Raw genomic sequence first — 17,927 nt, forward strand, 5'->3', positions numbered from 1 at the left:
CTTATACAACACGTTTACATTTACCGATTCACACCCATTCATACAAGCACTTCCATATGCATCTAAGCTGGGTGCTTTTATTCCCTAACATTCACACACATTCATACTCCAACACTTGCGTCAGAGAGCAACTTGGAGTTCAGGATTTTGCCCAGGGATGCTTTGGCATGCAGACCTGTAGCTAGTCAGGCTGCTGCAGTTGGTGTGAGCCAAAGTAGATACGCCCAGTTAGCTACCCCCCAGCAGGGCTTCCTGAGCAGCCAGGAAACCAGGCCAGCTGGGTGACTGTGAGAAGAAAGTGTCATCTGAAACAGGATCCCCTGGTACACCACCAACCTGTGCACTTTCCCAGTCATTTTTCCTTACTCAGTGACACACCTGCTGAGGAAAAACTTTGTTCTCAGGAGTGTGAAGATAGACTCTGGTAGTGACAGTCAAATGTATTCCAGAGCAGGCAGCACTGCAGCAAATTTGAAAGTGCTGGCTAAGGAGTTAAAATGATAAGATCATAATTCACATCAGAAGCAATGTTAAATGGACATATATAGCACTTTTCTGCTCTACTTTGAGCACTCAAAGCATTTTATACACATTTTATCCACCCATTCAACTACATCTAAGTGCTTTCTATCACACAATCACACTCCAATGAATATACGGGGAGAAGCTCAGGGCCTAAGGACACTTTAGCATGCAGACTGGAGCAGCCAGGAATCGAATCACCAACCTTCTGATTAGTAGATGACCTGTCCTACCTCCTGAGCCACAGCAAGGTAACGATACCTTGCTGGGAGACTATCGAGTCTCCAAGTAACATCCGGCCCTTTGATTGTCCCTGAATCGCTGGACGACACAAATCAATTTTTGAAACTTTTGGAATGTCTTAAAGACATAAAGGTCTGGACAAAACTGGACAAAATACTGACAGGGATGAGAAAGATATTTCTCCCATAATTAGCTTCTCTTCAGGGGTTTCCTGTTAAATTCAGAACAGAATTTAAAATCCTTCTCCTCACATGAGGGTTGTGCCATTGGATAATGTCAGGGATCAACAGTGGTCAAAGGGAGCAGCGCAGCTCACCAAAGGGATTTTTAATGTGATTTCTCCACTGATGCATTGAATTAATATCTTTATTATTAGATTTATATTAAACTGAATCTCCCTAGCTATTGTTTAATATTGCATTTCCATATACACTTGCAGTACAGACTTGGTGGGGATGCACTGGCCTCTGCACACACAGGTAAAAAACTCTGCTGTGTGTGGCAATGACAGGTGGAGCGCACAGGAGAGACAGGTGAGCTGTTTTTTACATAGCAGAACAAACTGGACTAAACGATGTAAGGGATAAAAAGTAAAGAGCCAGAAATGTTACAGCTTAACACAGTTTTAGGTATTCAGCTAATATCCATCCACTTATGTTTGCTAATCATGTTTGGCAAAATCATTCAGCGCTGTCTGTCAAAATCTAAACATGTCTTCATGCTTAAGTGAGAATAAACTCCAGATGAGGCGGATCCCTTAGACTCGATCAGATGGAGGTGCCTTCCTGATAATATTGAGTTCTTCCTTCTTTCTGTGCTTTTTCACAGATTGTTGGAGTTTTCGCTCTGACACTGAAGCATTACAGTATGAGCACCTTGAGGTGACTGTCGCACCAATAAATAAAACTAAATTGAAAAGTTTCTGTGGTCTCATAAACTAAACTGGGGGGGGGGGGGGTGTAAAGTAGTCTATTAAGATCAGATCATTTTGAGACAGTTTTTGTATTCATGCTGCTGTGCATTTTTTTCTCCAGCAAAGGTTTTTGGAAAATGTCACGTTTGAAGGCTTCACTTATGTAAACTGGGAAGCTTGAAAAAGGAAACAAGAAGAAAACGTTGCCATGAATTCAGTGAGGCACTCTGAGCTGAGTTCAGTACATCAGCCATTGGCTTTGTTTTCATCATTTCATAATTTCAATAAAAGTAATTAAAGATACATAAACCCTCACTCAAGTAGTTATGAAATCAAAACCTGTAAAGATGTTTGTTTCTGCTGTCACATGGATGCTTAAGGAACTGTAATTTTGTAGTTCATGTGGATTTGCTGCTCATGTGAATCCTCCCACAGTGTTTCATTAGCAGCTGTAACCACAGTGACTCTGATAAAACAGGAATCAGCAGAATCATCTGATATGAAGCTGTGCTTTGAATACCACTTCCCTCCTCTTTGAAGAGCAGTCAGATATCTGTGTTCAGGTTTTTGTACAGCCTCTTCTACACTTTGTATCACTGTGTTTCTAGAGCACAGTAGTAGAGAGCTGTGTCTGCCAGGGTTAGAGCTTTAATGGTCAGTTTAGTTGATGAATCTGATGTTTCTGATCCATATCGTTTATCAGGAATATATTCACTACTGCCTCCTTTTCCAACTTTCCAGAGAACAAATTGTGGAGCCTGAAGATCAGGATGATGTCTGTACCAGTAAAGGTTGGCATAATCTGATGTTGTCTGATAGCTACATGTGAGTGTGACAGTTTGTCCTTCTATTTTAGTGACTTCAGCTTGTTGAGGAGAGATTGTGTCTCCAGCTGTTGGTCCTGGAAAAAGAGAGAAGAAAAGTAGTGAAATGCAGTCTGTATATCTGCTTAATGCAGCAGCTTCAACTAAACTTTAATCCCTGTTCTTAAACTCACCTATAATGTGAGATAGAAGCAAAAAGAGGTGCAGCAACATGTCTTTGGAGTTATTAAAGCCAGACAGACAGCACATGAACAATGTTCTTCCACTGCAGCACAATGAGGAAGAAATAATGTCATTGGATGAACTGAAGTTCAGTGGGCGGGGCCAGTTACCTCTTGACATCATTGCTTCAGTTCATCTCAGCCAATCAAATAGTTTTGTGCTTCCACAGCAGCTCTGTCTCTGTCTCTGATCTTTACTGCTTCATTTCTCTGTTGTCTTTGTCATCAGTCCAATGACACAAGAATCAGAGGTTTAACAGTGTGTGGCTCCCTCTAGTGGATGTTGTGGAGTATTCTGTTGTCTTTGCTCCAAAGGTTTTTGTACAGAGTTTTGCTGTTTCCTGTCACTGTGGGCCTCACAGCACAGTAGTACACAGCAGAGTCAGACAGCTGAAGCTTCTGGATCTTCAGAGGAACTGATTTGTCTTTGGAATTCAGTGTGGATGAAAATCTCTCCTTGAACTCGTCTGCTGTGGTTCCTTCATCCCCACTAACACGGAGCAGAATGAATTTGGGGCTGTTGTTTCCATCCTGTTTGTACCAGAAGAGAGAAGGATTTGTTCCACTGGTTTCATACTGACAGTCAAGTGTTACTGTGTCTCCTTCAGCAGCAGTCTCGTCTCCTTTTGGTTGCAGCACGTTGTCTTTTTGTGCTCTGCATTCTGTAAAACACCAACAAACAGCATCAGTGTGCTGTTAAAGAATCATGTCAGTGTTGGATTGATATCAAAGAAACAGAGTTGTGTTCATACCAAGGCACACAGCAGCCAGCAGCACTGAGATGAACAGAGGCGTCATATCTGCAGTGTAGAGTAACTGTGAGCTACAGCAAGTAGAAAGAAGCTGTGATCTCTCTGTTTAGTCTTCATCAACACTAAGTTGGTGGATTAGAAGGAGGAGCCTGATCACCATAGGTGTAGGAACTGGGGGGGACATGTCCCCACCAACATTAAAGACAGCGCATTTGTCCGACCCAAAAATTACACCGTGGAGGAGAAAAATACTTAATTTTGAAATCGCGTGCTTTTATTTTGAAGGCGCAACATAGCGTCATGTCACTGAATAGGCATATTTAATAGATGTTTTTTTGTTAAGGTTGATATTAAAAAGTGAATAATTTGTTCATTATTTTTGAGGGTTCTTTCATGTCAGAACGTTGTTTAATCAAAGAACCTGTTCTATTGACAGTCAACCTACATAAATGCATTTTTGACCAGTCTTAAATATTTTCAACATATCAGACTTTGCACTTGTGTGTGCTACTAAATTATTTTTGTGCCACTGAAATATTTAGCTTGCTAGTACCAGTGTGGCCACTTGATAAAGTAAGCGTATGGCCCTGGAATGACATGGTCATTATGCTTGATAAAAGACTCAAGCCATTTTGTTTGGTGTAATATAGGTGTACACAACACTATTTTTCCAAGAAACATTTGAAAAAGAAGAAAGTAAAAGATCAAATAGCATTTTTTTATGCTTTCTGTCAGGTTTCCAATATGTGTCCCCCCAGTAGTAAACTCTTTCCTACGCCCTTGCTGATCACAATGAAGCCCTGTGTTGCTCCCCCTGCTGACAGCTTTACACTCAGCATGTCTTTGTGCTGATCTGCTTTCCTTGGAGAACTTGTATGTAATCATCATTGGAAATTTCACGTGATGTATCCTACTTTAAAAATGGTGCAGTTTGTCATAGCTTGTTCAGGTCTCAGGTTCATCCTTTCCTTGTTTCCTGTCTCTCCTTTTTGTTTTAAAAGTCTTTCCCTCCAAACATCAGTCTTTGTGCTCTGATTTGTTTTACATGTATTTTTACTCTCTATCTCAGTGTTGAGTCTGAGAAGTAGAGAAGAGAAAGATGAAGATGTGTTTTGATTTGTCAGTTCATTATGTTATGTTATTGTAAAAACAATAACATAATATACCCTCATGGGTGAGGGGCCAGAAAAAGAGGGATTCCATCCACCTCTATGGAACACACAGCAAGGGAACAGTTTATCCTTCCTTGGATAGGGTTACCAGGGCCCCAGTCTGGAGCCAGGCCTGGGGTGGGAGCTGGAGGAAGAGTGTCTGGTGGTCAGGCACGGCCTGAAGAGGAGACATGGGCCCACTCTCTTGTAGGCCCACTATCTGAAGGAAGTGTTGTAGGGATTGGGTGCAATGTGTGTTGAGCAGCGGCCAAGTTCTTATATAGCACTTTTCTACTCTGACTGAGTACTCAAAGCACTTATACAACACATTTACTTATTCACACAAGCACTTCCATATGTAGATAAGTGCTTTTATTGCCTAACATTCAGACTCCAACGCTTGCGTTGGAGAGCAACTTGGGGTTCAGTATCTTGCCCAAGGATACTTTGGCATGCGGGCCAGAGCAGCCAGGAATCAAACCGCCAACCTTCCGATTGGTAGGTGATCTGCTCTACCTCCTGAGCTACAGCCACCCCAGGGCAAAAGCCCTGGTGGACCTAGAGTGTGAGGTTGAGAGATACCAGTTACATATAGTCAGGCTCACCTCAACACATAGCTTGGGCTGTGAAACCAGTCTCCTGAAGAGGGTCTGGACTCTGTTCCTGTCTGGAGTTGCCCTCGGTGAGAGGTGGCAAGCTAGGTGGGTATTCTTGTCTCCCCTTGGCTTACCGCCTGTACATTGGAGTTTTAACTGGTGGACGAGAGGGTTGCTTCCCTGTGCCTTTGGGCTGGGCAATCGGTCCTCACTCGTCTACACTTACGGGCCAAATGACAGTTAAGAGTAACCAGCCTTCTTGGAGTCCTTGGGTAGTATGTGCTCAAGAGTGCTCCATCCAGTGACTCTGTCGTCCTACTGAGAGACTTCAATGCTCACGTGGCCAATGACAGTGAGACCTGGAGGGACATGGTTGGGAGGAATGGCCTGCCTTATCTGAACCAGTGTGGTGTATTGGTATTGGACTTCTGTGTAAACCACCGTTTGTCCATAATGAACACCATGTTTGAACACAAGGACGTCCATAAGTGCACGTGGCACCAGGACTCCCTAGATTGCAGGTTGATGATCAGTTTTGTAATCGTATCATTAGATCTGTGGCCGTATGTTCTGGACACTTGGGTGAAGAGAGGAGCCGAGCTGTCAACTAATCATCATCTGATGGTGAGTTGGATCAGGTGGTGGGGGAGGATGCTGGACAGACCTGGTCCACCTAAACATATTGTGAGGGTGTGTTGAGAATGCCTGGCAGAAGCTCCAGTCCACAAGATCTTCAACTCCCACCTCCGGCAGAACTTCGACAGCATTTCGAGGGAAGCTGAGGATATTGAGTCCAAATGGACCATGTTCCTCATCTCCATTGTTAAGGTTGTTGCTCAGAGCTGCGACTGCCATGTGGTTGGTGCCTGTCCACCATCTGGTTTGGATATCCTCTAACCAGATGGATGTAATCACCTTAGGTGAAGGCAGCCATCAAGCTGAAGAAGGAGTCCTATTGGGTTTGGTTACCCTGTGGGACCTGGGAGACAGCTGACTGGTACCGGCAGACCAAGCGGAACGTGGCTTGGGTTGTGGCCAAAGCAAAAACGCGTGTGGTGGAGGAGTTTGGTGAAGCCATGGAAAAAGACTTTCGGACAGCCTTGAAGCGATTGTGGCAAACCGTTGTTGGAATATTTTTATTACTCCAATGCTGATATTTACAGTTATTTGTCCTGCTTTTGTTTATTTGCAACTAAACTGCTTTTTATACTGAAATAAAATGTATACTGTGTGTCTAAAAGTTGTAGGAGGATTTGAAGCCTGTTGGAATTGTTTTCGTTCATGTTTAGGGCCCCAGAAGCTCCTGCCTCCACTTGCCAGCCATCTGTAATGGCAAGCAGGCACTCTCAGATCATACTCAAGTTTCTGATAATCAATACTCATCTTCCGCTCTGGCCCAGTGTTGAACTTATTGCTTATGCTCTCATTCATGCTCAGGACCTCAAAGCTTCTGCTACCTGTCTAAGGCCTTCTGCTATGCCCGCAAATTGAACTACTTGCCTAATTCAAATTCATACTGTACCTAGCTCAGGAGTTTGATAAAATGTCCTCATCGGGTTCATGTTGAGGACACCTATCCCAGCTGTGGCCAGAGAAGCATAAATCTGTCCTCTCAACCAGCCTTTAGACAAATTTGGCCCTGAACTCGTTCCAGTTTTGGCTATTGTACACTTCGGGATGTTTGTGCCCTTCTAGATAGTAGATGAGAGCCCCTATCATAGAGTCTGCCAAGTATGGCGGATGATTATGTCTCCAAAAGTACAGACTCAGCACAAATCTTGAGCAAAGGAAAACGAAGAGTATAAATACGAGGCTTAGTACTAGGGTAGGAAAGGTAGTGAAAGTCTTTGTGTTGTCCATTTTTTCCAGTAACTGCTAAGGTGCACATTTTCCCGGGAGTGCTTTTTTTGCTTTTTTGCTTTTGGTTTTTTTGTTTATTTGCTTTTTGCATTTGTATATTTCTGAGCACTAATAACTTCGTACAATGGAGCCTGCTCATCGCCATGGATCATCTGGACAGTTTGATTTTATTCAGACATTCACTTGGTCTTTGCATTCATCTCCCCGGCCGGAGAAAGGAGTAATGAGGGAGCCGGAGCGCGAACAACAGTTTCTCTCTTATTCTCTCTGTCCCTTTGTGTGTGAATCTCAATCTTAACTATGTTACCATCTGTGTCTTGTTTTTTGACTGTGCTGTGTATGTAACTAAGATGTCTAATAAACAGCCTGCATCGGAACCTGCTCAACTCCGTGATTTTTTGGAAACTATGGTTTTAATTGAGTTTGAATTTTCGGTCAAAAGGAATATGGAGACCCCTAAAAATAGTACCAACAGTGTCAGGTGACTCAGAAGGGGAAAGCGATGCTCTACTCACACAGTCTATAGCGAGGGCGGGGCTTAGCTAACTTCTACTGAGGCTATAGTCAAGCGGTAGTAGAAATACTTCAAAGACCTCCTTAATCCCACTGACACGCCTTCTGTAGTGGAAGCAGAGGCTGGGGATGAGGGGGATGACTTTCCCATTACTTGGGGTGTGGCCAATGAGATGGTTAAACAAATCCTTGGTGGCCCCTGGTCACAGTGAAGAACTCATTCCCAGCCCTGTGATACTCCCCCTGCTAACAGCTTTACACTCCTCTGCTCTCCTTTTCTTTGGAGAACTTGTCTTAAATGTAATCATATTTGGAAATTTCAGGTGATGTTTCCTGCTTTAAAAATGTTGCAGATTGTCATACCTTGTCCAGCTCTCCGGTTCATCCTTTCCTTGTTTCCTGTTTTATTTTTGATATTCTCACCTCTTTTATTTTTAGTCTTTCCTGCCTCTGATCACTGTTTGTGCTTGGATTTGTTTTACATGGTTTTTTACTCTCCATCTCTGAACTCTCTCTCTCAAAAACATCAAGTGTGTGGAGTTCAGCTCAGAACTGGGGTTAACTTTCATCTAACAACTTGATTGTGTGTGTTTCACATGATGCACAATAGAGATGAGAAAGGTGAAAATGTTTTTTGATTTGTCAGTTCATTATGTTATGTTACTGTAAGAACAACAACAATAACTTTTCTATGAATCACCACCTTATCGTAGTGGAGGACAATGATCAATTTTGTAATATTATCATCAGATCTGTGGCCGTGTGTTCTGGACACTTGGAGGAAGAGAGGAGCTGAGCTGTCAACTGATCACCACCTTGTGGTGTGTTGGATCAGGTGGTGGTGAAGGATGCTGGACAGACCTGGTCCACCTTAACATATTGTGAGGGTATGCTGGGAACGCCTGGCAGAAGCTCCAGTCCACAAGATCTTCAACTCCCACCTCCTTTAGATCTTCTACAGAATTCCGAGGGAAGCTGAGGACATTGAGTCCAAATGGACCATGTTCTGCTTCTCCAATGTTGAGGCTGCTACACACAGCTGTAACTGCCAGGTGGTTGGTGGTTGGTCTTGGTGGTAATCCCCTAACCAGATGGTGGTCACGAGAGGTGAAGGGCGCCATCAAGTTGAAGAGAAGTCCTATTGGGCTTGGTTAGCCTGTGGGCCTCCAGAGGCAGCTGATGGATACCAGCAGGCCAAGCAGAATGCGGCTCGTGTGGTGGCTGAATCAAAAACTCGTGTGGTGGAGGAGTTTGGTGAAGTCATGGAAAAAAGACTTTTAGATGGCCTCAAAACAATTCTGGCAAACCATCAGGCACCTCAGGAGAAAAAAGTGGTGCTCTACCCACACGGTCTATAGTGTGGCTATAGTCAGGGAGTGGAAGGGATACTTTGTGGATCATCTTAATACCACTGACACATGTTCTGTACTGGAAGCAGAGCTTGGGGATGAGGGGGATGACTCGACCCATCACTGGGGGCTGAGGTCACTGAGGTGGATGAGATTCACCCTGAGTTCCTGAAGACTCTGGATGTTGTAGGTTTTTATTTGATTTTTTAAATCATGATTTATTGCATGTAGGCAGTAACTGAGGACACAGTCAACATACACAACCACAATATTGCAGTCAAAGTCATTAATCATTGTTGCAGTGAAGAGAAAGGGCACTGTTGGTGAATGCTTCATTTATATGAACATCTAAGAAGTGAATATCACACAGAACCTGATTACATTTGACACTTCCTGTTATTTAATACTTTATACTTTTATACCAGAGGTTTAACAGTGTGTGTCTCCCTCTAGTGGATGTTGTGGAGTATTCTGTTGTCTTTGCTCCAAAGGTTTTTGTACAGAGTTTTGTTGTTTCCTGTCACTGTGGGCCTCACAGCACAGTAGTACACAGCAGAGTCTGTCACTGCAGCAGAGGAGATCTGCATTTGTTGTTTATCGCCAACCACTTCAAAAGTCACTCTGGAGATCTCTTTTTTCACTAAATTCCCATTTCCCAAATGAGAGAGCAGGAACTCTGGTGGTTTTCCTGGATATTGTCTATACCAGAAGAAACAATCATTGACATTAGCTTCTCTGGATAGTCTGTAGGACAGAGTCACAGTGGTGCCTTCTAAACTGGACTCTTCCTCCTTGACTGCAGTGAGTTGATCACAGCTGACACCTAAAGAGAGAAATGTTGATAAAGACGATGTTAAACTGTGAGCACCTGTTCCAGTGATTTCTAGCAAACAGATCCTTTAAAGACATTTCTTCTTCCTGCTTTAACCTACCTGTTAGTGTGATCAGAAACAAAGGAAACATGAGCCAGTAATGCAGTGACAGCATCTTCCACACACTATCTGTTCTGTATGCTATAGATATTGAATGGATCTGACAGTGGGAGTCCTTTTCTGCTCTGCTCTGTGACAGTGTTGCTCCTCCTTCAGCCTGTTCCTCCTCTTGTATCACTGTCTGTTAGAAACACCAATCACAGGTACTGACCAACATTATTCTGGCTTTCCTGCTTATTGTATCCCATCTTTATTCAGTCAAAAATGACTTCAGTCAGTTGAATGGAAATACTTTCAATCCACATTCTCGATCCACCACAGTTATTAACCTTTGTTACTTACGAATGTGAGCTGCACATTAAAATGCCTTAAAATATGAAATTAATTACATTTATTTTTGCGTTTTTTCTCTGTGAATTGATTGGATTAGTGTTCTTTGTTCCAGTCTGTTCTACCCACATTTTTAGCCCATTTTCAGTTTCCTCTTTACTATAGTTCTTGTGAACTTTTTCTCTGGGTCATTGTATTAACTGTGTTTTGAGTGTGTATCCTGCTGTTCTGTCAAAGCTGGTGTTGTTTGGTGTTCAGGTGTGAAATGGCAGATTTATGGCAGTTGTTAGGATAGTATACACAGTGTGTTATGTTGAAACTTGCAGGGTGTGTTTGAATCCCACCAGTTTTCTAAATGAGGCTGAGAGGAGAAGACAGTGGGAATCAGGAAAAGTAGGAAAGGAGTGAAAATCTGCAATCCTCCAGACCAATGATTCATTCCTACCACAGGGTTCAGAACAGAGAAAGAAATGTTGCGTTCTGAGAAAGAGAAAAAAGTTCACCTATGAAGTGAGATTGAAACAAAAAGAGGTGCAGCAACATGTCTTTGGAGCTGCTGAATCCACACAGCACATGAACAATGTTCTTCCACTGCAGCAGATTCATCAGGTTGGGCTTTGATTTCCTCCAACTTTTTGCTCTGCAGACAGAAACCATCTTGGATTGGATCCATTTTTATAATAAAACCCAATGTAGTTTGGTGGACCTGATTCCCTTGACATTTAATTTTTTATTTCTTCTGTGCTTCCACAGCAGCTCTGTCTCTGTCTCTGATCTTTACTGCTTCATTTCTCTGTTGTCTTTGTCATCAGTCCAATGACACAAGAATCAGAGGTTTAACAGTGTGTGGCTCCCTCTAGTGGATGTTGTGGAGTATTCTGTTGTCTTTGCTCCAAAGGTTTTTGTACAGAGTTTTGCTGTTTCCTGTCACTGTGGGCCTCACAGCACAGTAGTACACAGCAGAGTCTGTCACTGCAGCAGAGGAGATCTGAAGATCCATTTGCTTTTGCTCGTCCACCACTTGAACATACAGACTGGAGATTTCTTGTTTCATTACACTTCCTGATCCCAAATGAGATATGAGGAACTCTGGTGGTTTTCCAGGATATTGTCGATACCAGTAAAACTCGTCAACTGAAGTAGCTTGTTTGTCATATCTGTAAGACAGAGTAACCGTGCTGCCCTCTATACTGGACTCGTCTGTGGTTTTTGGAGTGAGCTCCTCACAGCTGACACCTAAAATGAGAGAAATAGTCTTTATGCAATAAAATGATATTTATAAATGATTCAAATTTAAATGAACATGTTTCTTTTGATTTCCATGTACCTGTGAGAATCATGAAAATGAGCAGCAAAAGTACATCACAACCCAACGACAGCATGTTGAACAGAGTGAATTTTTGTTGAGCTCTGCAGAATGAGGAGTTTTCTCTCTTCTCTGTAGTTCAGCGCCTCCCTGAACCTCCGTGTCTCCTCCTTCATCTTTGTTTTCACTTCTCTGTTAAACGTCAGCAGACTGACAGAAGCAGTTCAATTCTTGTTCGGTGGGAGAGTAACTGGATTTAAAATGTTTACACATTTTCATGATTGTTTTTTATGTATTTAAATCACATTTTAAATGACCTCAAATGTAAGTAAATACATTTTATTTATAAAGTACAGACATGTCGCAAAGTACAAAAGAATAATTTAAAAAAACTAGGACAAATCGCAATAGAATCTCACAGAAAATTAAAATAATGCCAGCGGCAATACAAAACCAAGTTAAAACGAAGTAAAATCTAATAAAATCAAACTTTAATAAATTAATATATATAAGTCTCAACAGAAAGTCTGGCTAACCAAAAAAATTTAACTGCTTTTCAAAGGAGTCAGCAGAGTCTGCTAAACACAGATGAAGTTGGAGATTATTCCAAAGACTCTAACCTGATGAGAAAACAACAGAGTGTGTGGAAGAGTTAATAAAAAGAGAAGTTTGAAGGTGGAAAGAAAATGTAACTGTTTTTAAATCATGATCAGCAGTGAGAGAGAGAGCTCAGACTCCCAGGGATCTGCTAGAGGACCAGAGTCTGAGGAACACACACCTGCAGACCTCAGCATGTCTTTAACATTCATCCTAAATAAACACACAGTTTTGTAGTTTTATAATGTATTGTGGTTTTATGTATCTGAACACTGTAAAGTTCTGGTTGTGCGTGTGGTTGTAAAGCCCAACTAGGGACAAGAGCCCTCTGTGCAGCTCATCAGTTTCATGATCTGGTACTACGTTAAACTGCATCATCCCTTTTAAATCATGTTTTTATTAAATCAATGTTAAATTAAGTTTTCATTTGTTAAATTTTATCAAAATGTATCAAATGGAAATAAAAGAAAATAATCAGCAGTTTAAAAAATGGAACTGTGACATGCACAGAGAGGTGATTGGCTGTGTGGGTGAGTGAGTGAGGCTTGTAGTACCATTCTGGTTAAACTGAACCAAAATATTTACATTTACACAAACATCCCTGATGCAAAGTGACTGTCCTCCCAAACTGACTTAAATTTAAAACATAAATTATTTTTAGGTGTTACTTTGAGTAATTGAATTTTATGACTACTTTTTTTTTCAAGGCAAATACTAAACATTTTGACTGAACCTCTGCATGAGTATGTAGAATTTTAAACAGCAACATTAACAAAAACACAATGTGCTGCCAACTGCAGGCTGAGCTGATGGTGAAGCTCCCAAATTTTGAAAGTTACTGTTTTTGCTTTGCTTTCTTTATTTTAGCAGCCTGACTGTCAGGACATGAATGGTGCTCACTGGAAACTCTTCCTGCTGCTGCTGCTGCTGCTGCTGAGGAAATATGTGAGGAGTCCTCAGTGTTTAGATCAGAGGGAGTCTGGACTCTTGTGGTGATGGAGCAGGGGTGAAGAACCATGCTGAACATCTGGATGGATGTGCTGTGGAGCAGGACTACTGATGAGCCTAGTGGAAGGACCCACAGACTCTGGTCCTGATGAAAAGTGGAGGTGGGTGGATTTAGGAGGGCTGCATGAATCTTACACTGAAATGAAGACTCAGAGAGGAGGAGTTTTAAAATGAGAGCAGGACAATGATGAGGCAGACAGAGTCTGGATCCAAAGGCAGAACTCCGTAGCTAAGAACTCAGTTTTATCTTCAGAAAACAAACCAAAACATACACTGAATTAGGCTGGCCTGGAAAACACAACCATGAGGGAGGATGTGATGACGACCTAAAGGCAGACTGAGGGCTTAAATACACCTGAGGCAATAAGGGGTATAGGACACAGCTGGAGGACACAGATGAATAGAAACAAACCAACAAGACAAGAGACTAGAAAAATACAACAGGAAACAAAACATGACAGAAAGACAGATGCAGAAAATGCAGGGAAACATAAAATTAAATATGAATAAATTATAACCCAAACAGAATTCAGATAACTAAACTAAGAAGGCCTGAGAACCAAAGACATTAAATAACAGAATTTGAAAATCCATAACTGAAAACAGAGTTGCAGAGCCAGGATCATGACAGTGACGAGTTCACAGACAGAGAATGAATGGAATGAGCACGAGCTGGTCTTCCTGGTTGGACTTTTAGCTTCAAGTTAGTTTTGAACTTAAAGAGAAAAAACTTCTGTTACTCTTTTGGCTTTATTTATTTTTCTTCAGATGCCATTTAAAAAAAAAATTGCCATCCACTAGATCAGAATGTATATGTTCCATCTAATTATGTATATTTCATAATATATTATTATATTTTGTAATTATATTTTTAAACACCTTTTATTTTTTTTTCTGTAGAGAGAGACGTGACTGGGAGAAGCTAAGCCATCACATGTGTGGTCTTTGTTTCAATCTGCTGTGAATTGGCAAAAGATAACTGAAAAAGATAACCTGGTCATAACGTGCTGCTGTTATTGCTGATCCCTGATTCCAGCTGGCAAGCTCTCTTCGGTGGGCTTGATTTGACCCTGAAGAATTGGGTAACCATAATTTACCTAGCTGCAGCCCGTGGTCGAAACTGCAAGATGAAGCGGTCAGTGGTCTGGGTGATGTGGCATCTGGTTCTGTCACTGACAAATCCATCAAGCTCCGTGGGGAGCTGTCCGGTGCTGAAAGTGTGAGGCCTCCTGTGTCCTCTGTGACACTGGCCTCTGAGGGGGAGGAGGGTGATTATGGGACAGTGGGAAAAGGATTGAGGACCATCTAAACAGCAACATCAGCAGGTAGGTGTTGCAGGCAGAGCAGCGCAACCGCACACATTTGTGACACCTGATGACTCCCTCCAATTCACCATGATGGCTTATGGAACACGAAATGCGCCAGCTACATTTCAGAGGCTGGTTAACACTGTGTTGTCAGGTTTCTCTGAGTATGAAGCTTGTATGGATGATCTGGTCATATAATCTGGTTCTTGGCAGAGTCTCATGGTTCAGGTAAAAGAACAACATATGTCTATGTGGGGTCATTGAATGTTCCTGTTACAGTATAAACTCACTCAAACAAACCAACAGTTAATGGTAAATGGTAAATGGACTAGTTCTTATATAGCGCTTTTCTACTCAATCAGAGCACTCAAAGCGCTTATACAACCAATGCACTGGAGTGTTTTTCTGTCGGCCTTAAACATCCATGTGCAACATAATGGCAAAGTAAATGTGATTGCTAACTTGTCATGTTTGTAATGCAGTGTTTGTGTATTGGTTTTGTAAAAAAAAAAAAATCACCAGCAGCGGTGATGTAACGTGTCCTTTCCTTGTGTTTGTTTCCTTTCTTGCTCATCTTTTGTTCTGTTCTCTATTTACTGGAATATGGAAATGAATCTGCTAGACCAAGCAACTTTCCATCGTCCTCAGTCCTCACTTTTTTCCCCCATCATAGATAATCTTGACCTTAGTGAACAGTCAGCACAGCGCCTTCACTAACAGACTGACTCAGCTCAGGTGCCACAAGAGCAAACATGTGCTGCAGCACATGTTACATGACAGAAAAAGTGAGAAAGTCACCTTATAATATAATCAGTAATATGCTTAATTGATTATATTTTAACTGAATAGGTTCTACTGTTTGGTTTGTGTTTAAACGTTCCTACAGCTGGTTTGTGGTTGATGTGGATTTGCTGCTCATGTGAATCCTCCCACAGTGTTTCATTAGCAGCTGTAACCACAGTGACTCTGATAAAACAGGAATCAGCAGAATCCATCTGACTTGAAGCTGTGCTTTGAATACCACTTCCCTCCTCTTTGAAGAGTAGTCAGATATCTGTGTTCAGGTTTTTGTACAGCCTCTTCTACACTTTGTATCACTGTGTTTCTAGAGCACAGTAGTAGAGAGCTGTGTCTGCCAGGGTTAGAGCTTTAATGGTCAGAGTAGATGATGAAGCTGTTGTTTGGGATCCATATCGTTTATCAGGAATATACTGATCACTCCATGATCTTCCTTCTTTCCAGAGTATAAACTGAGGAGCCTGAAGCTCAGAATGATGTCTGTACCAGTAAAGCGTAACACCAGATGCAGGTGTCTCATAGTTACATGTGAGTGTGACAGGTTGTCCTTCTGTTTCAGTGAGTTCAGCTTGTTGAGGAGAGATTGTGTCTCCAGCTGTTGGTCCTGGACAAAGAAAGAAGAAAAGTAGTGAAATGCAGTCTGTATATCTGCTTAATGCAGCAGCTTCAACTAAACTTTAATCCCTGTTCTTAAACTCACCTATAATGTGAGATAGAAGCAAAAAGAGGTGCAGCAACATGTCTTTGGAGTTATTAAAGCCAGACAGACAGCACATGAACAATGTTCTTCCACTGCAGCACAATGCGGAAGAAATAATGTCATTGGAGGAGCTGAAGTTCAGTGGGCGGGACCAGTTACCTCTTGACATCATTGCTTCAGTTCATCTCAGCCAATCAAATAGTTTTGTGCTTCCACAGCAGATCTGTCTCTGTCTCTGATCTTTACGGCTTCATTTCTCTGTTGTCTTTGTCATCAGTCCAATGACACAAGAATCAGAGGTTTAACAGTGTGTGGCTCCCTCTAGTGGATGTTGTGGAGTATTCTGTTGTCTTTGCTCCAAAGGTTTTTGTACAGAGTTTTGCTGTTTCCTGTCACTGTGGGCCTCACAGCACAGTAGTACACAGCAGAGTCTGTCACTGCAGCAGAGGAGATCTGAAGATCCATTTTAGTTTCATCTTTTCTGATTCCAACAGAGAGTGTGGAACTGCTTGGAGCTACTATTAAATCTCCTGACTCCAAATGAGAGATAAGGAAATCTGGAGCTTTTCCTGCATATTTTCGATACCAGAAGAAATAATCTGCAGCACCTTTGGTGTATTTGCAGGACAGAGTAACAGTGCTGCCTTCTAAACTTGAATCTTCATCCTTGTCTGGAGTGAGTTGGTCACAGCTGACATCTAAAGGAAGAGATGGCTCTCTGATTATCATTTCAGTGGATAATTGATATTAATTAATGATTTTAATTGAAAATAATTTGCTGTGTAGCTGAGCATACCTGTGAGAATGAGGAGAATCAGAGGAAACACACAGTGATGTAATGACAGCATGTTGAGGAGCATGAAGTTTGTTCTGTGTTGAACTCTGTTGAAGCTTTTTCTCTCTTCTATAGTTCAGTAACAGAATGTCTGAATCTCTCCTCCTCCTCTCTGATCTGTGTCTGCTCTCAGCTGCTCTCCCTCTTGTGGAGACACACACACACACACACACACACACACACACACACACACACACACACACACACACACACACACACACACCCTGAGGAATCCCGAAAATGAAGCTGTGAAGATTGTTGAGGTGAGTAAAGATGTGCCTGTGAGTTGACATTAAAGCGCTGAGCTGATCAGGCTTTTTCTTCACTAAAATGTATCCTATAAATAAAGATGTGTATTGGATATGTGGGATGGATATATGATGCTAAATGGTTTGCAGTCCGAACTGAACCTTTTTGGAGGAGCAGAAGCCCGAAAAGTGCTCGCCCAAAATATATTACAATATGAAAGATAGGGATCCATGAAACTGTCATAAAGAGTAAGGCGACAGTTTGTCAGTGACCAGCCCTCCTTATTATTCCAACAGATTCTTATTTTTTTGAGAGTTTGTTTTTCCAGCTCAAGCTCTCATCAACCATAATTCACAGCTGTATTTGACACCGGAGACATCTCAGCAGAGTCTCTTATCATTTTCTATAATTCTTTGAGTTTATTCTTTTCCACTGAAAATAAATTCAATTCAATTCAATTCAATTCAATTTTATTTATATAGCGCCAAATCACAACAAACTGTCGCCTGATTTATTGCATGTAGGCAGTAACTGAGGACACAGTCAACATACACAACCACAATATTGCAGTCAACGTCATTAATCATTCAATTCAATTCAATTTGATTTATATAGCGCCAAATCACAACAAACAGTCGCCTCAAGGCGCTTTGTATTGTGGGTAAAGACCCTACAATAATACAGAAAAAACCCAACAGTCAAAACGACCCCCTATGAGCAAGCACTTGGTGACAGTGGGAAGGAAAAACTCCCTTTTAACAGGAAGAAACCTCCAGCAGAACCAGGCTCAGGGAGGGGCAGTCATCTGCCGCGACCGGTTGGGCTGAGGGGAGAGAAAAGACATGCTGTGGAAGAGAGCCAGAGATTAATATCAATTAATGATTAAATGCAGAGTGGAGTATAAGCAAAATAAGGTGAATG

General features: G+C 41.8%; 1 protein-coding gene and 1 gene segment (V, D, J or C); both read right to left on the minus strand.

The window, feature by feature from the left end:
• Positions 1-2,873: 2,873 nt before the first annotated feature.
• On the minus strand, positions 2,874-3,596 carry LOC115795257 (T cell receptor alpha variable 38-2/delta variable 8-like). The segment is given in 2 exon segments: positions 2,874-3,385; positions 3,476-3,596. Coding segments are annotated over 2 exon segments (435 nt in total).
• A 1,115-nt stretch (positions 3,597-4,711) lies between these two features.
• Positions 4,712-16,770, minus strand: LOC115795527 (uncharacterized). The gene is made up of 5 exons (XM_030751492.1): positions 16,719-16,770; positions 11,153-11,442; positions 9,877-10,057; positions 9,481-9,767; positions 4,712-4,846 (listed from the first exon to the last, which is right to left on the minus strand). The coding sequence occupies exons 1-5, from the start codon at positions 16,768-16,770 to the stop codon at positions 4,712-4,714; spliced, it is 945 nt and encodes a 314-aa protein (XP_030607352.1).
• Between the last annotated feature and the right edge of the window lie 1,157 nt (positions 16,771-17,927).

This window comes from Archocentrus centrarchus, chromosome 17, assembly GCF_007364275.1.
Source record: "Archocentrus centrarchus isolate MPI-CPG fArcCen1 chromosome 17, fArcCen1, whole genome shotgun sequence".
NCBI lineage: Eukaryota > Metazoa > Chordata > Actinopteri > Cichliformes > Cichlidae > Archocentrus > Archocentrus centrarchus.